The 25,662-nt window shown below is 35.6% G+C and overlaps 2 protein-coding genes across 16 annotated transcripts in view; one reads left to right on the top strand and one right to left on the bottom strand.

The window, feature by feature from the left end:
- LOC124298242 (F-actin-monooxygenase Mical) overlaps positions 1 to 18,006 on the bottom strand; it is a 40,617-nt gene extending 22,611 nt beyond the window's left edge. For 3 of the 10 annotated variants that reach the window (XM_046749996.1, XM_046749993.1, XM_046749995.1), the window contains exons 1-16: positions 17,779 to 18,005; positions 10,175 to 10,527; positions 9,443 to 9,767; positions 7,650 to 8,008; positions 7,310 to 7,567; positions 6,754 to 6,953; positions 5,825 to 5,958; positions 5,225 to 5,472; positions 4,857 to 4,979; positions 3,841 to 4,074; positions 2,431 to 2,670; positions 1,794 to 1,935; positions 1,358 to 1,479; positions 1,087 to 1,290; positions 484 to 643; positions 224 to 387 (exon numbers count right to left, since the gene is read on the bottom strand). In XM_046749996.1, the coding sequence (XP_046605952.1) occupies positions 224 to 387; positions 484 to 643; positions 1,087 to 1,290; positions 1,358 to 1,479; positions 1,794 to 1,935; positions 2,431 to 2,670; positions 3,841 to 4,074; positions 4,857 to 4,979; positions 5,225 to 5,472; positions 5,825 to 5,958; positions 6,754 to 6,953; positions 7,310 to 7,567; positions 7,650 to 8,008; positions 9,443 to 9,767; positions 10,175 to 10,456 (3,195 nt within the window). In that variant the 5' untranslated portion in view covers positions 10,457 to 10,527; positions 17,779 to 18,005. Of the gene's footprint in view, positions 1 to 223; positions 388 to 483; positions 644 to 1,086; positions 1,291 to 1,357; positions 1,480 to 1,793; positions 1,936 to 2,430; positions 2,671 to 3,840; positions 4,075 to 4,856; positions 4,980 to 5,224; positions 5,473 to 5,824; positions 5,959 to 6,753; positions 6,954 to 7,309; positions 7,568 to 7,649; positions 8,009 to 9,442; positions 9,768 to 10,174; positions 10,528 to 17,035; positions 17,127 to 17,152; positions 17,392 to 17,481; positions 17,650 to 17,778 lie in introns of those variants that run through there. The other 7 variants (XM_046749989.1, XM_046749988.1, XM_046749994.1 and 4 more) reach the window with 7 other exon arrangements.
- Positions 18,007 to 19,107: 1,101 nt separating this feature from the next.
- LOC124298243 (protein phosphatase 1 regulatory subunit 12A) overlaps positions 19,108 to 25,662 on the top strand; it is a 46,693-nt gene continuing 40,138 nt past the window's right edge. For all 6 annotated transcript variants that reach the window (XM_046750004.1, XM_046750003.1, XM_046750002.1 and 3 more), the window contains exon 1: positions 19,108 to 19,510. In XM_046750004.1, the coding sequence (XP_046605960.1) occupies positions 19,262 to 19,510 (249 nt within the window). In that variant the 5' untranslated portion in view covers positions 19,108 to 19,261. The remainder of the gene's footprint in view (positions 19,511 to 25,662) is intronic.

Genomic DNA, 25,662 nt, shown 5'->3' with positions numbered 1-25,662 from the left:
AAAATTGAATAGCTTTGTTGAAAATTGAGATGTCTTATATTGTTGATAATTTTAGGTTCGCGATGCTCAATTTCGCAATTGAGAGAATATATTTTGCCTAACTAATTCTGTGAACGACCGCAAATCTATATTTTTATAAATCGTACTACTTTTCTTTGACAAATAAGGTGTACCCCTTTAGGCATAGAAAGTCTAGGTTTGGTTATTGCATTTAAATACATACTTTTTCTGGTGTCTTCATAGAGGGAGAAAGATTAGGAATATTTTCCTTATCGATGAGTGATATCTTCTTCTTCTCCACTCTAGCTTTCATCGTTCCAGACAATCCGAAGTGTTGTGTACAGTAAAATCTACCACCAGCTTTTTCTCGATCAAACATGTGACTTCCTGAAAGTTTATTACATTAGAACAATAAATTATATGGAAATTTGAAATTAATAGAATGACCAATTACATTGTCGAAAAAAAGTGGCAAACGCATACCGATCCTAAGAGATGTTGAACAATATTCACAACGGAAACAGCCACGATGGAAAAATTTGCCCTCAGCACTAAGCCTTTCCATAAGATAAACTCGCTTGTTGCAAAAATGACACATCTCTGATCCTCCTTGCGCAGGTAATACTAGCGCCGCCTTAGAATTCTGTAAAAGAAATTCAATCGGCTTTAAATCTAGCCAGCAATGCCATTTTACACAGGAAACTAAGAGGCTAAAGTCAGCACATGACAATTTATTCCATATTATTTACAGTAAAACACAATTAACATCATGACTTACATATCGTTACAAGACAAACAAAAACATTACTTCACAAAAAATAATGTGTGGAAGATATAGTGTAAAGAGGGACAAACGTGATTGAAATGATCACGTTATTCGACATCTACCGGACATCGTTTTGGGTATGACGATGTGTGTCACATAACATAAAGTTTGACTAATTGTTTTGAATGTTTTTTTACCTGCTCCGATTACTAAATTATTGAATTCCAATTTTTAATAGTTCTACAGAAAATTAGATGATAAACTTCTTGCTGACTTCTAGCCCGTGTTTACCGTATGATCTACAGTGTTGTGATATTTACCGATCTTTGCACTTTTTGTTCAGCTTCTTGATTTTTATTGGAAAATTGTTCGGCCATGGCAGAGACTTTATTGTGACCAAGAACGTTACCCTCTTTAATCTTCTTGTCGATAAACTTGAGGGTATTGTCTAAATCAGCGTACTTACTATCCGAATCATTTGGGTCTCGTCCTTTTTTCTCCATCTTGATTTGTCGAGCTAAAAACTGAACGAAACATATAGACACCTGAACAGGATTTTTTAAACAGAATGAAATCAATTCACAAACAAACCTGCTCTCTGCTCCATTTTGGGACTCGTTCAACTTTTTGCTGACGAGCTCCGCGACCCATTTTATTTTCTTCAATTTTTTTCTCTATTTCCTTGACATTCCAATCACTTCTTTCTATTTTTCCTATGCATAGCAGAAAATACAGAGAAAAACTATATTGCTAATATTCAACATTTTGCGAGTGCTATTTGCCATTGAGAAACGCTCTAATTGACCAACGTGACAAGCTTAATTATCCAAAACTTGTTTTGAATGTGTTTCTCAGAGCATTCATTTCACTACAATTTTACGATTGTCGCTGTGAAACGTTGCACATATGAGAATTTATTACCGGCATTGGTCACTTTTAGTTGTTAGCTTGCAAATGATGTTAACAGACAGAAAAAATAAATTGCATCATTCTTTTCAATGTAACAAAACGAAATATAACAACTTACCAATGGCGCGTAGAAGATCTCTAGGCTTTTTCTCGGTTGGTGCCGTACCTTTCAATTTGTCTTCAATATTTTTTATTCGACCAGAAAATTCTTCGTCAGCGGCACCTCGTTGTGGTCCACCTCCAACCTTTGGATCCCTATCCTAAGAATTATAATTTTCAATAAATATTACTATGTGACAAAATGTTTATAAAAATTTCATTGTTAAACACAAATTAGCATAAAAACAATGTTAAAATGCAAAATGTACGATAATGCACGTCAAAGGTTACAGAATACATTCAGCACAACAATTCATGGATCACATATGTACATTTGTTACGAATCCAGGTTTTCTCCAACTATACTAACTTTGCGATCAAATGGTGATAAATTAGACATTTCAAACTCTAAGGTTTCACTCTGATAATGATCTTCAACATTTTTAACAAAATTAATCCGAAACTTTTTAGTCAACATACAAGTCACTTGTCAAGTCTTGTTCAGTGCCGCATATTCAATATTATATGTTAATTTTAATTATCTTCAAGCGAAAATTGCAAGAAGGTAAATGTTCAAGTCAGCTAATAATGCAAAAGGTTAAAACTCTAACAACATCAACTGTTAAAACGCTTTTTTCACACGCTCTAAGGCTTACTGGATAAAGTATTTTCTGTTCTAGCTCTTTCACCCTATCTTTGAAATCGGGCGCTGTTTGTCGATAGAGAAATATAGAATAATCTTCAAACGGTTCATCCTTGTCTCGTTTAGCATTTGCCTGCAGCATCTGCATACTTTTATAGAACTGCTGATTCGCCATTTTTCTTAGGTATTGACGTTTCATCATACGCTCACTTCGATTCTTTTCTATATCTTCGAGTCTCTTCAATCTTTCCTCCTTTTCGTTCAAATATAAAAATGTATACTTAGATTTAGATTGCAAGTGTGTGGGTACAAAAATGTCTTCAAGTACACCTATGAAACTATAGTTTAAACCGATAGCTTCAGAATGATCAGTAAGGTTGGTAAAAACTGGAATTAGAACTTGGAAAATTAAACTGCCAAATCATAGACTATTTTTTTTCAGTTTGAGAAATTATCTACATAAGATATGGATAGTTTACCGTATTGCCATATACTTTTGTATGCAGAAAACTTGAAATGTCGAAGGAGGAAAAACCTCTTTGCATAGCATAGCAAAAAATGTTATCCCTACAAACCACTTACTGGATGAAGTTGAAATTTCAGACGATTCGTCTTAGTTGCACAGTGAATAAATCTCCAAAGGGGATTTTTAATTTGAACAGTAGTTTTTGATTTTAAAATTCAAGTATTTTATAGAATTACAGAACATACACCTTAATGTTACGGTGCAGTAAATTTGTAAGATTGTTTAAAACTAAATGGAGCTTCAAATGACGAATTTTTTTTCGTATTCAATGACACATTTTTTTTTACCTTGTTTAATTTCTCAAAGTATTATTTTTAAAGTGGAGGAGCTCCGCCCCCCCTAACCCAATCGGTGGGGGTTTCGCACCCTACACCTTGTCCAGGGTCTGTAGCCCTGGTCCCACACCCACACCCTAACTTCCGCCTACCTACATCCATGTACTACTAGTATGCGTTTCTTAGATATTCTCTTTGTTTCTTTTCTGTTCAAGTTAATAATGTGGATAGAGTTTGAGTTGGAAATAAAGTCCTATATGCAACACAGGAATAAAAGTCGATTATTCCCTTGTTGCATGACGTACTATTAAAAACTGGATATTTCCCTAATTTGCCACTGTAAACTATAATTGTTACCCCTGAAGTTTAAGAATATGTTTGGTAAAGAATCAAGTATGCACGTCAATCTAGGAAATTGATCACTTAACAGAGTCTTACTGCACTTGAATAAATTATCATGTTTGTGGGTTCCGAAAAGACGCGTATAGTTTTACGCAAGTTTCAAAAATTACTGCAAAGATATGTTGCGCACACTAAATGAGAAACTATTGACCCTACATGTTGTATGTGTGTGAAGCAGCACATTGTTGATACGATTAATTAGTATATAATGTCATCTCACCGTTGTTGCACCCATTTTGTCGGTACTTCGCCGTTTTCTGGATCGGCGACTTAGTGAGTCAACTTTCTTTTCTGTTGTTGACTGTCCATACTCGTTGCCATGCCGAGAACGTGAATGTCTTGTACGAGAAGTACCATCTTGTTTAGTAATACGACCCAATAGTTGTGCTCTTTGTTCCGGAGTTAGTTGTTTCAATTGTTTTGTGAAAGTTGGCCTATCCTCGGTTTCAGGTTCCTGAAGAAAACGACGTTCACAATTTTGATTACGCTATTACAACTCACGATATTGTAAATAATGCATATATATGTGGGATCGGAAGTCTGAACTTGTTGACTAGTGCAAGTGACGGAATCATATGTGAGGTACGTAGCTAAAACAGTAGTTCAGTTACACTCTGGTCACACCTGAAAACATGTAGCTGGTAAAGGAGGGTTCAGAGTTGTATATTAGACCGTAGACTATTCGATTTGGCCGCAACGGTTATAGTAGTTTTTGTGTAATTTTATAGTTCTCAATATACTGGCGAAAATATTGGGTTCGACTCTTGATTCAGTCAAATAAACAGCAAATCCATACGGTATTTTTCGGTACAGATTTATTCTCTGTAATATAGGATGCAAATGAATCAAATTGATAGACTGTTTCTCAATTGCTATCAGTTGTTATGGTCCAATGTATATTCTAAGACAATCTTATAAATTGTGCGTGTAAGGTTCAGTTTGAAAAGGACAGAATCTCAGTCAAGAGTGCAAGTATGACACGGTGATCACGTCTTAACAAGGCTTATATTTAGACCTAACTGTATGCATATAAGAGTTTTGAATATGGGAACTCTTATTGTTAGAAAAAAAATTAACTTTTCTCACAGACCAACTAGTAACTAATATTACTAAAACTTATAGTTGCTTATCCAAAATGTCTTGCATATTTGAAGGAAATAGCAATATAAAGAAAAAAACGGACAATAACACATAAACAAAAAACAGAGGCAATTGAGAATCAGTGTATAAACTTACCAACTTTGGATGCTTAATGTGTGGAATTTCACCCCGAAATGTTTCATATATTTGAGTGAGATATGAAAACATATCTAATTTGTCAGGCACATCGCAGGAGGCAATTTCGTCCGCAGTCATTACCTGCATGAGGAAGATAATATTCATATAACATATAGCAAAAAAAGAAAAATTAATGAATCGTCACTTTTGTAAAAGGTATGTCATTTATTCAAAGAAAAATCAACAAATTTTGCAACTAAAGAGGTAGAGATCCGAAAAAAACGAGATCTAGGCAAAGGAAGACAAAATTCTTTATATTTTAGTTCTCGAAAACGGATTAAACGACTCTTGAATGTATGTACAATCTGCAATTGTTTACTACTTACCGGCGAAATGCCCAGCTCCTTTTCCAGTATATCGAATGCGAGTTGATTATTTTTTTCAACATCTTCAGATTTTAAAGAATGAAAATCTATCAGATCAGGCCTGTATCTATGAATTATTGCACAGATAGCCAAACCATCTTTGAACGACGAACTCATATCAGCTATGTGCACCGTGTTATAGAGAGCCACTTGTTTGCGCAACCAATGAAGAAGTACGTCTGGATGGACCTGAGAGTCTGTTCCAAGATCTACGTTAGAAATGTAATTTCTATTTCTTTGAGATGATAATCAAAGAGATATTAGAAAAAACGATTCACACTCAAATTGTATACTTGTTAAAATTTGGTTCATTTTAGCCACATTGTTATTGGAACTATTCATGCAGTCACTTGACATTTGTTTAAAAAGGAAAAAAAAAACCAAATATACTCAGAACACAAGAAATCTTATGCTCTGACGATCGCAGGCAGATGCGTTTCCAGTTAATTCATTAAAAAATTCATAATTCATAATCATTCATTGCGAAACTGAAATTTCATCAATGTAGGCATACTGCGTGCAGGGATATCTTTGTCTGAAGTTGAATATTATTTTCTTTACCCCTACGGCGTCGCTTTTTGGGAATATCTACAGCTGGTTGCATGGAAGGTTGTTCGATGTTATCTGGATCATCCGTATCCAAGAGGCCACGCACTTGAATCGGTGTGACCAGCCGAGGGTTCAAGTTTGGGTACCTTGAAAAACAGAAAGATTATACATTTACAAAATGTGTCATCGTTATACTGTTTAAAGAGTATGTTCACCATATTTTTTGTTCATAGACCAGTCAGAGTAACTACAGTCTCTGATTCTTACAAAATTCGAAAGCAACTTTAAGGTCTTTACTTTTAAAAGTTATATAAAATTGTAGTGTCAAAATATACTTAAAAATATCATCTTATTGTATAGTTATATCAGAAATGAATGAGTGCCTCTCCCAAACTTTTTCAGTCACCTGTTCCGTTATTTTTGAATATCTCAATTACTATTAGTTGAAGTGTTTTGTTTTCTCTTTTTTCAGAATTCTATCCACATTGACGTCAAAAGTTCCTATGGAATTAAAATCTAAAACCGGGCAGCTTGCGAAGCATGCGTTTTATGAGTTTGAAGTTAGTAGCGTTAATATAGTGACACATTATAATATTTATAACAAAAGCTTACAATTTTGCTACATCGGAATATCTTAAGGAGATTTGGGTTTGCAAAATATGGGTAGGTACATTTAGCATTATTACGATTTATTCGATTTTAGACAGTGCTCAAGTTGTGAAATAACGATTTTCACTAAAAATGCACTGTAATATCAACGTGATGAACTTTAACCTCGTATTGTTATCGTTATCTTTTCTTTACTTTGAGCAAACACATTATACTGTACAGATGTTTTAAATCAACACTAACAAGTGTTTGTATTCAATACTGCAAATAAAACATGTTCACTGCTAAGAAATGTAAACTTATGGTTATTACAAACAATGGGACTAGCAGACCTTGTGTGGGGATCCAACGTGTATGCAGCATAATCTCGATTGAGATTTTCTGGTGTCGTTTGCCCAAGAAGTCTGTAAATAGATTCCCGCTCGGCTAACACTTCCAACGGAGTCATGGTACTCCATCCTTTGATGGCCCAGCAAGCATCTAAGGAACTAAGAAATCCTCGAGCACACCCAGATCCTGTTGGCCAAAATGGCTACAAAAAACAAACAAGTAAGTTCATATTTCGATTACAGTTAAAAAACGTTGTCTATGAAAAACAATACATTTTAAGTGAACTTGAAATTAACAGCTTATATTAATTGCAAGTAATTACTAAATATGATACTAATATATATATAAGTCGAAGCAATTGCAAATTCTTAGAAATTGTTCGAGACTAGAGAATTAGATTGTACTCTTATTATTTTCATTTCATTATTGCAGATTTTGCTTGGTAAAAAAAATAGTTTGATAATAGTCAAAGTATGATTTTTCTATGTTCGCCAGACATTTATTTACATATATGTCCTTAATTGTATTTATTGGAATAATGTAGAAAAGTGAACTTACCTCCAACAAGCTGTCCCCGACCAAAATCATGAGCAATCGATGACCTTTTTGCTCCAACACTCTACTCGCATTTTCAGCAGCGTACATTGACGTGAAATCGAACATGGCTACATCTGGCTGGCCGTAATGATTAACAGCAAATTCCATATTAGTCATTTGATACTCAGTCGAAAATTCCGCAGCTTCGGTCGCATACTGCATCAATGCTTCTCGATTAACGTTCTCCATTGCAAGAAGCTTGGCAGTGTCTGCATGATCCTGTCACACAAGATGTCATAAGTGTTTAAAAATATTAATGGAGAAATTGGGGTTCAAAACTACACTTATAAAACAAATGTACCTGAAGGATGACACCTTTGTCAATAAGGCTGTGTTTTTTGGCAGTCATAACAAAATAATGGGTGTCGTCTTTGTAGTAAACAATATTTTCTAGATCAATACCCGTCACTTGATACAATTCCTTGAAAAATTTTTGATTGAAAATAAATGCAACGCCACTAATTTCTTCAACTCGTGCCTCGGCTTCAGTTTTTTTATTTATAAAATTAGCAGTTATTGCAATAGCTAGCTTTCCCCTAAATTCCTTTCTCTTGAAACCTTCTAAAGTGTTCCTTTTACCATCTGCACCCAGTAAAACGTTAAACTCATACTGAGATACTGGATGGTCGGCTGGTGAAGTCTTTGCTCTCCAACCGATTTCTGTAATCAAATACACAAATTAGAGAGTATTAAATATAAAAAGAACATATTTATTGTTTCAATCACGTATTGCGCAAGCCTGTTCAATTTTAACTGACTAAACATTCATTAAAAATTCGTAAGGTATCTAAATCAACTCATTACATACATTTTTGTTTCTACATTCGAATATTTTTATAATAATAACTCATTCTGAATGTAAGTTGTGAATTCATATCAAGTCTCACAAGTGGGAGAAAGATTTCTATTACAAAATGATATATTCATGCGCTCGCTTTTCATTCACAATGTATTAAGAATCTCCAAAAGGCCTTTAAGGGCAAGAAATTTGTGCCAAAGAAAATATATTATTGATCTGTAGGAACTATTCAAATCTAAATCTGTTGCAAACTCCATTATAGAATTTGCTCAATTGAAAAATCTGACATCAAATAGTCCTCATGGATACAAAGAAGACATTTTTGTATAGACGTTTTGGAATTTTTGGACATAAATCTACGATTCTTGTAAGTTATTTGCCGCTTTGCTGCAATTGATAAACTTTTTATATTTTGGGTTTTTTTTTTCTTTTGATGTAGAAATTACATTGGTCTTGTAGAAAAATTTTATCCCATCAAATACTTGTGGGCCAGCGTGTTTGCTACCATGAATAATTTATGCAAGCAAACTAGAAAGTAACATTCCCGCATGTGCTATTTCTAAAATTATCAAATATTTTTTCAGTAAGATTTATGAGTTTTAAAATTGGGAATAAATCGAGCCAATGTGTCCTAAGAAATATGCAACAGAAGTTGATTTTTTCAATACTAATTCATGTCAACAAGAATCTTTCCGTTCGCAGTTATTTCTGTTAAGCCCACGTGTGATGAATCATATTTGCCAGCCATATTTGGTCACTCTCCTTCAAACTGGCTCTCAAATTTTGATTCCGCGATTTGGTAGATATTTTATTGAAATATCAAGGATTCATAATATTTGGATAATCGTTCATCGAACAGAAGGAGCAAAATTTTCTTTTACTAAAACGCGCGTTGGCGCCTCACTCTAATCAGCTTGAAAATTAAATCCGTTATTTCTATCCGGAAATTCAAGGCAGCATGAAACACGGACTGAAGCCTACGTGGGAAGACACTGAGTCATTAAAATAAAAATCGCATGTAAATCTGTCCAGTAGTTTTGGAGCCTTATTAAAGCAGGCAGAGATGGAAAGATAATATAAAAAGGCTTGTAACTTTTTTTTTCAGTCATACACCAGTAAGTGAACTCTACTAGTAAATGGCCAATCTAATACAATAATTGAAGCAAATTGTGTCGATTGGTGAAAATTCTGTGACTCTTGAAGCTTTCATCCACTCATGTGTTTTACCATAGAAAAACGGTCGTCGGTTCAAATATGTATTAAAATTTTTCAATCTATCGAAAATCATTACTTACTGCTTTCCTCCTGATTCTCAGGAGGCGGCACCAATGCATCAAAGCTGACATTTTCATGGAATTCAACCCCAAGTACTAAGGCAACTTTAAGCAGAATACATTGTAGTTGTCTAATACTTATATGATCTATGGCTCCGGCACAAAATTTTCCAAAAAATTTCTTTGCGCCTAAACTGCGAAGATCTTGAATGACAAATGGCCAGAGATGAAGAACGTTATTTCTGGTTACTCGATCTCGTTTCTCCACAACAACTACTTTTGCTCCTAACAGTTGTGCCTCTATGGCTGACCGCAAGCCGCACGGGCCACCTCCAATAATCAAAACCTGTAATAAAAAAGAAAACGTTCTAATTTTATAAGATAAGAACAACGAAAAGATTGTATTAACTTATGAGGATTTCCTTTACTACTTCAGGATGTACTCGTACATAAAAACTCGTCAATATTCTAGAGGTCAACAGTCAAATACTATCGATGAGAGATGGTGGGAGTTGCCAACTGAATTTTGGAAAGAGACTTTACGTGGCTGTATTTCAGTAGTGCGAATGTAAACAAAATGATAACTGTACAATAAATTAAGCAGGTTTGTCACTAACAATGAAGTGAGATATGGTTACTATTAATGGAAACATTTGAAACATAATCCAACTTAGAAATATCATCTTAGTCAGGGATATTCACAACTAGTGCCATTGTTATTTAACAATTGTTATAAATGATTAAATAACTTACCCTTGTATTCGGACATGCCTTTCCTCTGTTGTAGCATTTGTGGCTGGCACGTTGATCGAACTTCTTCCATAAAGCCTGCGCTTTCCATGATCTTAACTTAGACTTTAACTTTGGATAGAATTGATTGAAAGTATTTGGTTTAAGTTTTAATAAATCGCAGAGATGACGAAAATGGCCAAGAATTGATTTTAAGGTAGAAGCATTACAGAATTGATCAAACACTTCACTAGCTAAAGCAACTTCAGGCGAGGCTATTTGCTTTCGACCCAATTGATGCTCCATTATCTATCCATCCAGTTTCCTTATTTCTTGAGTGGTTTATGTGAAACCTGAAGTTGCTACTTCGTCATCGCCTGTAACAAAAAAGAACCGAGTTAAAAAATATAATAAAAGGTAAAGATTATATTGCTTTGTCAAGCTTATCTACAAACATTTTAAACTGTCTGAAGCTTAACAGCACTTCAAATTGTTACATAGTACGTATCTTCCAACCAACTAAGTTCTAGAGTGAAAATAGCATGAAAAAAAACTGCAGTTGATAGAAATGTCACGGCAGGCTGAACCCTATTGGCATCTACGGCATTTATTTCCTCATTACATATGGAGCGTAAATATACGGATTGACAGTGAACGTGGTATGTTGTTCTACGCAGGTAAGATTGCAGACGATATATTTGGAGCAAGAGTAGCAACGATGCCTAGCTTTTTTTTTTAATCCAACCAACATAAATAGAGAATTTGATCTTTTTTCTTGGTGACACCAGTTACAGCTATTTACGGCTACTCAAAAGGGTAGCTCAAAATACACGTGCACCGTTCAATTATAGAATTTTCATTCTGTGTTAAGACAACAAGTATCTCATTCGAAAAGTATTTTATTTCATACATGTCACACTTTGGCAATTTTTTCTTACATTTTCACCACGAGCTCTACTCATTATATTATTTTTTTATAATGTTTTTGCCAAGTTTGGCCAGCCACAAGTCTATTCTCTTGTAAATTTATCGGAACGTATCTTCAATGTTTAAAAAAACGGGTAATATATTTTAGTTTGGTCAACGTGGAATTTCGAAACACTTTTAAATGGTAGTGAATCCTCACCCATCTCGATTTTTTTAAGCAAATTTTGTTTCTTGTAATCCTAGAGCTCTTTAGATTTTTCGAACCCAGGATTTTTCAAAAATTTCGAATAAAAAAATCACTTTACTTCTTCGTAAAATGTTTAATCGGTACCAAAATGTCGTAGATAAAAAAAAATTGTTCTCAATCAATCAGTATATGAACGTTCTTTGAAATGAAAATATTAAAATTTTTCACATGTGCTGGAAATATGGTGAACATTCGCTCGAACAAGTCGAAACCTTATATTTAAAAAAAAAAGAAAGAAATACGCCGGTATCAATTTTGATCCGATCTTTTATTCGCGATTTCGCATCGGTACACAAAAATATCACGATCACGCTAAAGGTTTACATGAAATGCATCGTATTAACATATGTTATAAATATCGAACTACCCTACTATTCTTACGATTAATATATTTCTGTAAATATTTCTTTCTATCCAAGCATTGACATGTTTCCAATTTTAAGCATCGTTTCATAAAGAATTTCTTTGCTATACTTCGTAACTACACCACACTCCCAAAGGTAATGGAAAAACTAGAATAACCCAAGTGTGGTGTGGGATATTAGTTCAGCTATTCTAGACGGAGCGTGACGTGAATTCATTAACGAAGAGATCTGCAGCGTCAGTAAGAATGAAAATATAAAAAAAAGGTAGAGTTGCGCGTGCTGATTACTAATAAAGAATTATCATCGTAGGCGAGTAAAGCCGAATGGAATATGCCGAATGAAATTTAAAATTTGAACGGTACATGTCTTCAGGAATTGTGCCATCGTGCGCAAAGAATATCGGTCAACGTATTTCCGTCACGAAGTGTTTCAATCCAACAAAGAGGGTTGCGGGACAACTTCACGTCGGTCACGGACTAGAACCTAGACTCGATGTTGTATCGATTTGCATCATGAAATTTTACAAAAAATTATCAATTCATTGCATAGACGTTGTTTTATTAATTACCCTTATATCGCAATCAGGTTATTTTATGTAGCTGATCAATTTATTCGATTGATTGGAACTAGTCCGTCAATCTAAATCTATAGTCCGGTATTGAAGAGCTACTCGGATCCAAGCGCCGAAAATAGTATTTCGCGCAATTGGCCAATTATCCAATTAGTCACGGTGCAATCTTGGATGGTCTTTTATTTCAAATCGAAACCGTTCCGTGAACAATTTGTTGACGTAAAACTACAATTAAATTCTTATACGCTTCAGATTTTGACGCATGGGAAGAAGCGATAAAATTTTTCTCCAATTATGATCAGACTGTATAATAGCAGCTGCCAAAAAATGTGCCATTGACCACTATAATCACCCTAAAATATATAGTTATCTATGCTTGTACCACACTCCCTTGTAAATAAAACAGTATTTATGCGGTCAGTTACTGTAACAACATCCCATTGGACTATGACGTCGTAGTAACGATAACAAAATAAAATTTAACATCAGTTTCAAAAGCCGTGAATAACCGTGTTAAGAAAAACTAAACATACCGTGCAACTCGTAGCGATTGCAACAAAACTTGCACGGGTATGAAAATCAAGTGTAAATGTATCCAATCGAAACACCGAGTCCGTCTATAAAATTAACCCCCGGAGTTTGTCTGTACAATTTTTGTTTTTGTGTGTTATAGATAAAGATATCAATATTCAATTGTACATAGGGTACATAAGAGTAATAAATAATTTGAAGTGGTTGTCTTGCAATTGAACGTGTGATTATTCATCCTTCGTATGCGGGGGGATTAAGCCTGTGACGCGATGCCAACTTCGCAGCATTGAATTGCTCAACACATATTATTCGTTAAACATGTTTTGCACTGTATTTTGGGCCTCACTTGTCACATCCCTTCCTCCTTTGTTCCTCTGTAATTTTTCATTCTTTATTGAGTAATTAAATTTTCATCTATAGGTGGGCAAATTTTTTGAAGATTTCAATCGGAGACCTGAATGCGGCAAAACAATTCTCAAACCTAATACATCGTACAATTTGAATAACTTTTACATCGGAGACATTTCAGACATTTCAGTCAGTTTCTTGACATGATCGAAACTCTTGTAGATATATTTCGTTTTTGATTTTCCGTTATGACGGTGCCAATTTAAGTAACGGAGCTGGATTCCCACGCTATGAAACACATCCAGGCGCGAAATTTTGCTACTCGCGTCATTCAATCGAGCCGGAAACATTCTAGATTTTTTTCATCGGAAAAGCGAGTGAACGCAACTTTTAAATGAATTTAAGCATGTATGTGCCTTAATTTAGAATTTTTTCAAGCGTATTCTAGTCGGCGTATCCTTGAAAAATCACCATGTTGAATTTAGTAACGTTATCTTAACGATTCAAGGTAAGGAAAAGCCATTACTTCGCGATTTGAGAATTATTTGAAATTCAATAAACCGTAACAAAACAAAACATAGTCAGATATAAAAATACGAAAATAGTGATTTCTTCCAATGTTTCGTAACGATGACGTTACTAACTCCAATCTCGTGAAAAATCAGTCGTTATCTGAACAATTAAAAAACAAACTAATCCATCTCAAAAGACCTTTATGTGCAATTGCAAAGTTCTTTCCTAATCCATTATGAGCTTCAAAATTTTTAAAAGATTTTTATTTGTTTTGAAGGAATTTGCAAATTCCGAAGCAGTCCAGAAATCTCGTTGATGCATTTTTTCAATTAAATATAAATCGCGCATTCTCAGCTGGGATATTCACAATATACAGATTGGCTAAAAATTCAAGAATTGAATTTAGAGTTGAACCATCGAACAGGAACTCAAGATTTCGTATTTTTGCGATACGTTCCTTCAATTTTATCTACAAAAATTCAAGAGACATGTGTAGAAAATATTTGAATATTTACAAGCAAAAGATGGAGATGAAAATCTAGAAAAACCCTTGAATTGAGGGAACGGAAAAATGAGAGAAAATAATTGGACAAATTTTATATGATCGGGGTCAGTCAGAGATTCGGTGATTTGGCATGGAATGCCCCATCGGTATACAAACATACAGAGACATGGGATGACTGTGTTTCTATAAATACGGATAAGTGTGGGCGATGAGATGCAACGCGCAAGAATTAGAGCAGTTCTCACACAACCAATCCGTTCGCCGGTGTGGGCGGCAAATAACGGATCTGAAATGTTCTCAGTTTAACAGAAGATAATCGTAAAAATGATGTACGAAAACCGTCGATTCGGCAAAGGAATTCAACGAAATATAAAAACAGATAAGATATCGAGAGCTAAGCATAACAAACATTTTCTACACATGATGAAGCTGATATAAAATAATTTATTCGAGGCGAACGATTGAATTCGTCGTCATGTTTCACACCGTATATATAATTTACGCCCTAATTCAGTCCATAACGGTTATGACAAATTGTAGAAATACGCATGTATGTATGTACAATTCATGACAGGTTTTTATGCGCAGGTTACACCGTAAGTAGAAAATCTCTAAAACTTTCCCGATTCTTCCATCTCACTCACAATCAGAGAAAAGAATTAGAGGCAACTTTTTCACGTGGCTGAAGTTAGTAACGTTAGCGCAAGAAAACATTGGGGGGAAAAATCACTATTTTGCAATTTTGTAGTGATTTTGAAGTGGCTAAATTTAGAAAATATCAATAACTTTTGCCTTGTTATAATTTATTGTATTTCAGAGATTCCTAAAATTACGAAATAACGGAATTCCCGAAATACGAATTATTATAATAAAGTTACTACCTTCAGTCTCATACTTTTTCCCCGATTCAAAACTGATCAGATTTTCAGCGAAATCGCTGAAAAATTCTTGACGAGTTCTTTAGTAAAGTAAAAAATCTATTCTCCGAAAATGGGTTGTACAATTGAGATGTAATTTGGTATGTTAGTCTGGCCCCATTTATCTTAGAACAACCGCGATTTCGAGTAAAATCAGCTCTCTCTGTGTTATTGGTAAAAATAAATTCGCCCGCGATTTTCATTTGAAAATAACGAGACCAGCGGAAAGTTCCACGAATGATTTTCTTAAGTCTGCATGGAACTAGTAGATAAAATGACCTTAAAAAATAATAATTATCACATAACTCACGACATTCTTTGAATTCGCACTAAATTCTTCACAAAGATTTTTGTTTCTTTCTACTATGCATTCGATCGATGGTTTGACAAATAATTTGTGAACAATGTGATTTCTCAGAATTACGATTGTATAAACAGGATGTCGCAATGAATAAAAAGTCTCGAATATTATCATAGTTCTTGGACTCTACCGCCATGTAAAGGATCAGGTGCACATGTTGCAAGGGAGATTGTTTTGTAACGGGTTAAACTTTATTTGATCTGTATATTATATCGTCTTGCATTGCAGCAAATATTGGGAATAATACTTCTTTGTTCATTCTCTTGTGTTCGTTTGTGATACATGTATAAAACCAATGTGGGCCTTTGTTGTAAATTAACGTACGATAAACCATTCTTGCACTTCCTATTAATATAGTTTTATTTACAGTTTTTTATAGAGGATACTACTCATAAGAATTATAAAAGTCATGTGGATCATGTGTCTTGCAATAGTAGTATAGTTGAAACAATCTTTCGATTTATTCAATGTACTTGAAGTTTGATCAATACAATAACGAGCCATGATTTCAAAATTTTGTTCTCTCAAAAAGAGGATCTTGATAGTTTTCTGAGTTGTAGATATTTTACATGGTGTTGTAAATACGATGTACTCCTACACAGTTAATTTCGTTGAGAAAAAGATTTTGAGCTATCAGACGATGGCCTACAAATACAAAATTTGCTATCTAAATCTTGTTTAGCATTGTGATTATTAAAAGAATAATTATATACAAAATAGTGATGTTAAAAAGATTCTATCTTTGATTATTCGTACAAGGAAATGTTTTTTCTACTGTTGGAAGCAATGAGGCAAACACAGATTTTCTGAAATTGCTGATAATGAAGTGAAGAGTATTTTATCAATAAACAAACATTTATTTCTACAAATCTACTTTCATTGGTCATCATTTTTGTCTTTCAAACTTGTCCGATAACATTTATTCATGTTTGAACTTTGTTAACTATAAACATTGTGATCTTCCCTACACTTTACCAACCGACGTTGGTAACAATGAAAAACCAAATGCAAACAGACTCCAATTCCAGTGATATGAAAATAACGAGTGTTGTAAAACTGAGCAAATTTTTTCACGGTTCACAGCAAAAGTCAGGACCTGTGAATCTGTACTTTGAATTATTTTCATTTTGAATTTTTAGGTGAGTAATAAATGAACTGTATTTGAATTTCTTACTCATCTACCTGTATAATTTATCATTTACTTTTAGTCACTTTGTATCTCTATCAAAGTAGATGGTATTTGCGTTGTTGCCATTATGAAGGTAAGTAAATAAACCTTATCAATCCGAACGTTATCTCTCTGTGAAAGTAAGCTACGTAACCGGATTATCACTGCTAGCAACTATCGTTTTTGTCTTGAAAAATAAATGAACAATTATACAAAATGATATGACCTGTCAATGTTTACATAAACTTACAAGCCTGTCGGAGAAAATATGACACTACGCGAATCTAGTGTTATTGGTAAATATGCATTTAAGTAATTAGTGTACACTGGTACCTGCATGCGTTCTTTGCGAATTACACAACAAAGTACAAGACACGTGATGATTCATCATCCATTAAAATTATTTCGTACTGATTGCAGGAGAGATAATACCTGTAGTCATTTATCGCACCATGTATCAGCCAATTGACAAGGTTCACGCAATCGGGGTAAGTAAAGAGTGAAAAAACGTAAGACTACCCGAAATAGCCAACTGGAACTGTCAATTACCACATAAATGTTGAAAAGAACAGCCCCCGTCGCCCACTGAGGACCTACCACCGTGATAACGGTATTTATCGTGGCGAAAATCTCCGTGTGTAAAAACATGCGGAATATTATAGGTGAATGAAATTCCTGTCAGATTAAAAATCATGTATATGACGACGCGATATTTGACGTGACAGAGCTTTCTAAACAGTTTTTTCTCCACAAAATCCAAACGTTCACCGAGGCGACGAACGAGATGAAGACCAATGAAGACTGAGGCATGCAAGGAGCAGGGCAGAGGAATAAAGAGTATATGTATCAGGTGTGTATGAATGTGTGTGTATACATACGTTTGATTAAAGCCTTTGGACTAGATCCAAGTAGCTTCAGAGCGCTATGTGAAAGGCTTCGGACCAATCAAACTCGTGGTTTGAGAAGAAAGCAGGCTGATAGTAGTCTGCTAGTTAGCTCGGAATCTGAATCGAGCAAGCCTTATGCGCTCGGATGTATCCAACGAACTACACGCGATACGTGTAAGAATGCAACCGTCGTGGGGGAACAAACGTCGGTCAAAAGCAGAGAAAAATAAAAGGAGAGTTTAAAAAAAATTATAGTAATGGACAATGTAATCGTAAATGTAAACTCACATTCCATTAAAGGGAAACGATAGTATCCGGTGTTGTAAAGTACTTAACAGGTTTCTATTTACGAACACACTACAACTCACTCCGGATCACTAATCACATAATTTCAATGACACTGTGCCGCCCGATCCACCACCCGTCTACCATTAGGTTTCTACTCGACTGAAGAGAGCAGAGACGTCCAGTGAGACGTCTACCAAAACGTCCAGCTGAAACTGAGCTCTTTAGGTGAGCTGAAGTTGGTTACTGGTGGTGTGCTGGGTTGAGTTCCCTAACCCTACACCAGAGGTACGTAATTCAACTCGCTATCTCTCTCGCACGCACTGTATTCCATCAGTTATGTTTACACCCACGGTTTAGACCAGTGGTTCACAAAGAACGTATTTCGCAATGCTGGCATGGTCATTGGGCAACTGACATACCGACGTCAATTTCTTATTCTTTTCTATCTGGCGCCTTAAATAAACCCCGTAGATACGGTAATGCAGGGTATGAACACTTGGTACTCACCTCCACTCGTTATTCGTGAGATCGGGACCAAAGCGATATCGCAACAATGGGGCAAAAGTATAGAGCATAACATTTTTTTTCGTGCCATTCTTGATTTGACAGAGGTCGTCACCACAAATACTGTATTACCAGCTACTTCCGTGATAATATAAAACTAGTTTTAAAACACTCGCTCGCTGAATCTTGTTCGGGGTCGGACGCCTAGTGTAACTAGTTTTTGTGCTTGACATAGTTGTAGGGGAGACTGGGCACGATGACTCTCAAAAACTTCCGGTTTTTGCTTCACAAGCCGTGTTCGAAAATTGACCGACAGTATTGTCAGCAATCTTTCATCTCTTTTACGCTTCCAAGTTCGTGAATAGCTCTGACTCTGTCCTAGGGAATTTTCGGTACTGACAGTCAATTTTCGAACACGGCCTTTATGAACAGCGCTGCTGCTGCGTCAATTACTAGACAAATGTTAGTAATATCTAGTAAGTTACTAAACTGCTGCTGCTTTTTGCTGCCCATGAAATCCCAGCTTTACCGAAAGCACTTGGGGACTCGAGGAGTGTGTTCGAAAATTGACTGACAGTACTGTCAGTACTGAAAATATTATAGTCCAAGTGACCTATACTGTAGATTTTCAGTACTGACAGTACCTTCAGTCAATTTCCGAACACGCCCAATATGTGTGTAAAACCACCGCACGGTAGGCAACTCAACTGACAGAAAAGAGTCACGAATGTTAAGCTAGACAAGTCTGCCGTGGATAGTTTGTGTTTTGACCACGAATTTGAGGTAGCGCGTGGGTTGTGCGGCCGAGTCATTCCGAGTCGGCCGAGCGATTCCGAGCAGTTCCAAGAATAGCCTAGCACGAGTTTAGAGGTGCCTCGGCGTCGGGCGACCGCTCCCTCCATCTACAGTGGACAGAAATCGTATGGGGGCTGGTAGCGAGCAAGTGAAGTGAGTGTGAGTCGAGAGTGTGGATCAAATAATGTCTCTAGAGACTCGATCAAGTTCGGCTCTTTTCAAGAGGGCCGAACAGTTAAAGCGTTGGGAAACGTCGGAAACAAATCGCGAACCACCCCACCCAAGGCAGATTGATCGTAAGATTAAATTCTCCGCGGACTGTGTGTATTTAGCAGCATGTGCAGCGGGCGACAAGGAGGAGGTGATTCGTTTGTTGCAGAAGGGGGCCGACATCAACACCGGGAACGTAGATGGATTGACAGCCCTCCACCAGGTAATCCGAACCCTGCTCGCCTCCCTTCTTTTCGTCTCCCGTCGCCGTTTCTCAGATTCGGTTCCTGCGGCACAGGAGAATCGTCTATTTAAACCCGGTCAGTCGAGATACTGACGGGTTGGTATATCGTCCCGAGAAAGACGTATGTGTGTCTAAGATGGCCGCGGTTTACTCCAGCTGTCTCCTTAATCGCAAACAACGGCGTTCCGCTTACGTGGATTTCCCTCAATGGAGCCAGATTTCATTCCTCCCTCGACCATCGTTCGTATAACTCAACGATTACCTCGTCCGCTCCGATACTGAGCCTGTTAAATTTAGGAATTCCTTCGAGTGGTCGCCACTGGCACGGTTCGCACACTGAATCCCCCTCCCCCCACCCACCCGCAATCCCTCACTTGCTGTTCACATGTGTGTCTCTCGGTTTGCTCCTGACGTGCGTCAAGTCGGCCGCTCCTCCGTCTCCTCCTCTTCTCTGTACATGCGCTTCTTCATTCCTATTCAATTTTTCGTTTCTGCCAGCTGCACACCTGTGAGGTGTATCGATTGTGCGTTCTGTCACCTGGCCAGTTCCATCGCTTATCGCTTGAAATCGGTGTTACACCTTCTCGTAGCTGACTGTCAACTCTCGTATTGCTAACCATGGCGTACGAAGTTTCTGAGACGATGACCCTTTCCCAGGGCTGCAAAAGCACCGAGTAACCTTACCTAAGGTGTCGACGATAGTTTTAGGCACCTGTTCTTGTCCCAATTCTTTTTTTACTTTGAAAACAGCACACGTCACATTGACTTTTTGACAATATCGCTGACAACAAGTTGAAAAACATTAAAATTCAAAACAACAACGATACAGTGTTTTTAGAAAAGATAATTATCATCTTATCGCTTAAGACGTAGTTCCTATAAGTAAGATAACCGAAATTCTCAACACAGCTAGTAAGCTGAGACGTAATGTGGCAATGAACGAAATTCATTCTTCGAAATTCTAAATGGAAATCATCAGAAGTTACTGATTCTTAATATCAAGTAATTTTCTCTTTGGAAGTCAGTGAAAATATCTGGATTCATTGGTAATCGTTCATCAGACTTCCAGTATATGGTAATCTGGTATAATTGAATTTCTTCCGTTTTAGATTTTCAGAAAAAAACTCAAATGCATCCACTGTTTCATCAGTTACTGTAATTTACTTCTATGCTGGGTGCTAGTATGCAACAACGTAGTTTGTTTCGTTAATAATTAGAATTTGAAATTGAATTTTCTTCAGTGTTATCCCATTTTACCCACCGAACGATAAGCTGAATGCATTACATCGGCTTGTGCCAGTTGGCTATGGGCATGTCAAATCACTCGAATAGTAAGGAACAGAGTAGTTTATACTGTATATATGGCTTAATGCAATATCTGATGGTATCCAGTAATTAAATTTCTACCGCAGAATATGTTCAATGTTTCTCTTCGACATTTGGTTTCATGAATTTTCTCTTTTATACGAAAGAAATTTTATCCCTGAAAGAACAGAAATGTAAATAAATATCAACGAACGCATGGCCAAGGATAAATTCTTCCTAATTTGATTTTCATGTTTTTCGTTATCCAGAACAGTTGAAGTGAAATTTTCTTTTTACCTTACTAATATTACACTAAACGTAAAAACTGAGAGATAAAAGACTCATGAACTTGAGCCAGGAATGAACTCGCTGACGTATGCAAAATTGGCCATTCATCATTTATCTTTATAGTTTGGATAATGTATTAGTCGACCTATTCATCGAGTCATTTGCGAGTCGACCTGAAAATAATATATGCCAACTACCGTATCTCGTAATAATGGTAACGAAACATTTGCTGGCGTGATAGAAATATTGATTGATATTCATGCATATAGATAAATTTGAGTTGGAGCGACTTATGTCCATGATATATACATGCACGATATCATACAGACTAAGAACAGCGAATTAGTTATTCCGTCAAACTTTGTAATGGCCAGTTGAAGAACATGCCAAATAACATAATATATTAATGATATATTGTAATTCAAAGTAAAAACATGCTTGTTTCTCTAACACAATACACTATCCATTGGAGAAGATACATTACCGAAAGTGCAAACTCCTTGTAATTGTACCAGGTCTCAACCAATACCCTTGTGGGAAGTACCTGGTAAATCGAATTGATTGTGAGATGTTAAACCGAATGATATTGAAAAGAGGTTTGTTCTTCAAACATATCTCTACGTCGCAATTCCCTCCAGTGGTACTCAGACAAATTTTACAGTTATCTGAGCATCCAGAATCGAATAAAAGGTGACTGCGCTTATGAAAGAAAAACGTACACGGAGCTGTAAAATCCAAGATATTGCACAGCGAAACAATGATATGAAAATACACTTGTCCCAACCTTGTTAAATTTCTGCTTCCTCAAGGTTAATTATTTTGGAAATTTATTTTTCTAGTTCTAATGGGCATATCAATTCACTTTCTATTGTGTCAGTTAATGGAGCTAAATATCGTCTCAGAGGAGTTAGAAATTAGGGCTCGGTATTTGGTTTCACCAATGCAGAAAACTCAGTAATGTACGCGTACACATTTTTCAAAGTTCATAAATTTCGGGGTCTTTAACTATTATCGGAGTGCCATAGTGACTGACTATTCCGTGTATTAAAGAAACTGATGCAACGCTTTTTCCTATCATTTTCATACAATATCTTGTTCTACTCTCCTGCTATTTAATCATTGTTGTTGCATGCGTTTGCTCGTTATTTTCTCATCAGATTATCGTTAAAATATATGTACGTGAAATTTTCTACGTAATTTTATTTAATCGCTGCCGACCCGCTTTTCTTCATATTAACTGAATTATCAAAACTTTAAAATCCGTAACAAGGCAATATTAGAATCACACCATTTAACTATACTGCGTTTCTTCTTGATAAGAGAATTGCTCGTTTAGCTGTCGATTATTCACGAGGCTGAGGTTAGTAACGTTAATGTAACGAAACATTGGGGGGAAAAAATTACTATTTTGCAAGTTTATGGTGACTTCGAAGTATTTAAGTTTTGAAAATATGAATACATTTTGCCTTACTATGATTTACTAAATTTCAGACATTTCTGCTACTGTGAAATAACGATTATACAAAACCTTTATCATTACAATAACGTTACTAATTTCAGCCTCATGATTATGCGTTTTTCTTTTTATTTCATGTAGTTTCTGAAAATTCTCTCAATTAGAGAAGACAAAATCTGATTGGCTTTACCAAAAATTTTTCGGGTTCCGCTTTTTCGGATAAAGATATAATATTTAGCTAATAAAACTGAGCTTTTCACTGTTGTTGAAAGCAATCTTTCAAATTATATTCTTCTAGTTTCACGATTTCACCATTAAACGGTACATTATTATTTACAATAATATCCTAGTTTAATGTTCGGTCCATAACTTTCACACTGTATAAGTTCCTGCCCTTAATGTTTTATCGCAAATTGAACCATTTAAATATCTATATTCGTCATTCACTTTCTATGGATTGTATTCTAATGCTAGGAGTCGCGTTAGTCTAATTAGGTAATTATATTGAAGTTAGTAAGGTTATAGTAATGATTCATACTGAGGAAAAACCGTTATTTGGCGATTTTTGAATTGCCTGAAATTCAGTAATGCTTAATAACACAAAACACTCTTATATTTTGAGATTTTAGTTCCCTCAAAATCATTTTAAAATGAAGAAAATAGTGATTTTTCCCTCACTGTTTCGTTACTGTAACGTTACTCACTTCAATCTCCTAATTAGATACTCGTAATTCAAATGTTTTATGACACGTTACCCTTGTCTAATAAAATTGCACCAATAATCTTGAAAATTACGGTGATTCCTCCATTTTTTCGCGTTATTAACAAGGAATAAACCAAAGTATCGTCCAACGTCCATGTCCATCAATGTGAAAACACTTGAATTCGACGAGACTGAAGTTAGCAACGTTGACGTATCGAAACGTTGAAACAAAAATCACTATTTGCACCTTTAGATTAGCTGAAGAATTTATTAGGCTGAAGTTTATAACGTTATTCTAATGATGAATCTTTAGAAAAATTCATTATTTTGTTACTTGAGTTATTCGTAAGGTGCAAAACCGTAATTTGCGTTTCAACATTTCGATACGGTAACGTTACAGCCTCGTAAGAATTTGAATTTACAAAATCAGAGTTTGTTCGTACTGTATTGACAGTTTGCTAAATTTCAAGTAATCCTAAATTTGCAAAATAACGACTTTTCCCAAAATGCATCATTACAAATAACGTTACAAACTTCAGCCTGATTAAATTCGTGATATTTCCTTTGCTATACAACGAAGTGTGCAACGGTATCCGTAACTTTCTTTCGCTCTTCATTTATCGCTGGTATAGTCATCGTTCTTTTGTTACTGTGTTCAAGAGCTATCTTGACCTGCATTTCAATGTTCTTATCACCCCAAAGATTTTTGCGGATCAACTTCTTGTTGGCAATGACAGAAAGAGAACAGGAAGAAATAATTTACGAATCCGCTGTTTTGGCACGGTCCAAATCGCAACCTCACTCACTCATCCATTGTTCGCGGTCATTATTATTCATCATCAACAAACCCCTTTCATATTTTTTCTTTTTATCTTCGACTGGCAAGTAATACTCGAACTTGAATTGCAATATGCAAACTATTTCAACGCGCTGCCAATTGGCGCAGCAACGAATATGAACCGTTTACGCTTTCCGTTCAGCGATACGGATACACGTTCAAGCACGAGTATAACTGACAGTAAAGTGTTGGTAGTGACGACCGGCAACCGGCGTAACGTTACACTAAGATTAGACAGAGAGTTTGGCCCTCTTGCGAAACATGTATTATAAAGTACACCGGAATTCGTTCCGAAAACTGCGAACAACTGACTTCAACTAATCGATATTCGCTGGATACTCATTGTTTTCCCTTTATAAAAATTCCCTTAGAAATCGTTTATTTTCACAACATTCTTTCAAAATTAACACTTTCGTGCATACATTTTTCCTTATATGCGATTCACTTGAAATTTTGCATGCATCATGGCCTTTTGGGCTCGCAGATTACGAATCTGAACTCGAAATTCGAAAATTCAAAATGGCGGATCTAATATGGCGGACAAACAAAAACAACAAGAAGAAAGATGTTTTTTCGTGTATATTAAGCATGTGTAAAAATTGGCATTTGGATTTTTGTGCTAAATTAGCAGAAAATTCTTTTTTTCCCGGAAAAGTACGAATTTCGACCATTTGTTTACATGTGCTGTTTTTGCAATAAATAAATAAAGAAAGTTTGTATTTTGTTTTTTTCGTCTTAATAATATTTCTGGTACCACGTGGAACCAAAAAACTCGAGAGTTGTCGGAAAAAAAGTAGGTTAATAAATAAAAAGCTACAAAAAAAAACCGGCCTGAATTAAAGGCTTAATAAATATTCATATAATGATGCTTTTGCGTATGCTTTTACGTATTCCTGAGTTCGTGGATCGTAACTTGAAATGTAGAAAAGTTTAATATGTCTTCATCAACAAATTTCAGGATATCGCGAGTACACATTCGTCTGTTATTATCTGTTGTTAAGATCGATTCATTTTTTCCTTCTCACTTCTTGTGCTTTTATTATACGAGCTATACATTTTTTCATCCATAATTTTGCAAAGAACAACAATTAATGAACAAGGATTTGTTACAACCTGTGATATTACCTTTATTTTCGCAATTTTCAAGTTGGCAGTAGTGAATGCAGAACGTTGCCAAGTTTCACTGCAAGTCTTCATCTAATACAATATTTCACATTCCATATTTACATTGTACTCTCTAAATTTGCACGAGGTTGAAGTTACTAGCGTTACTGCAACGCTGCATGTTTAAAAAAATCGTTATCTTGCAGCTTTAAAATTTTCTAATATTTCGTAAATCGTAATACATTTTGTAAAATTTGAGAGTGACTCTCAAGGATTTGTCTTTACAAAATATGACTACGTTTTGTTTGTTGATGTTGATTAAATTTTATACAATCTGAAAGCTGCGAAGTAACGATTTTTCCTAAACATTCATCGTTACGGTAACGTTACTAACTTCAACCTCATAGGTTGAAAAAAATTTCACTCGTCGCATTTTC

Source organism: Neodiprion virginianus, chromosome 2 (genome assembly GCF_021901495.1).
Source record: "Neodiprion virginianus isolate iyNeoVirg1 chromosome 2, iyNeoVirg1.1, whole genome shotgun sequence".
NCBI lineage: Eukaryota > Metazoa > Arthropoda > Insecta > Hymenoptera > Diprionidae > Neodiprion > Neodiprion virginianus.
Note: the sequence above shows the minus strand (reverse complement) of the source record. Positions and strands in the feature narration are given on the sequence as shown.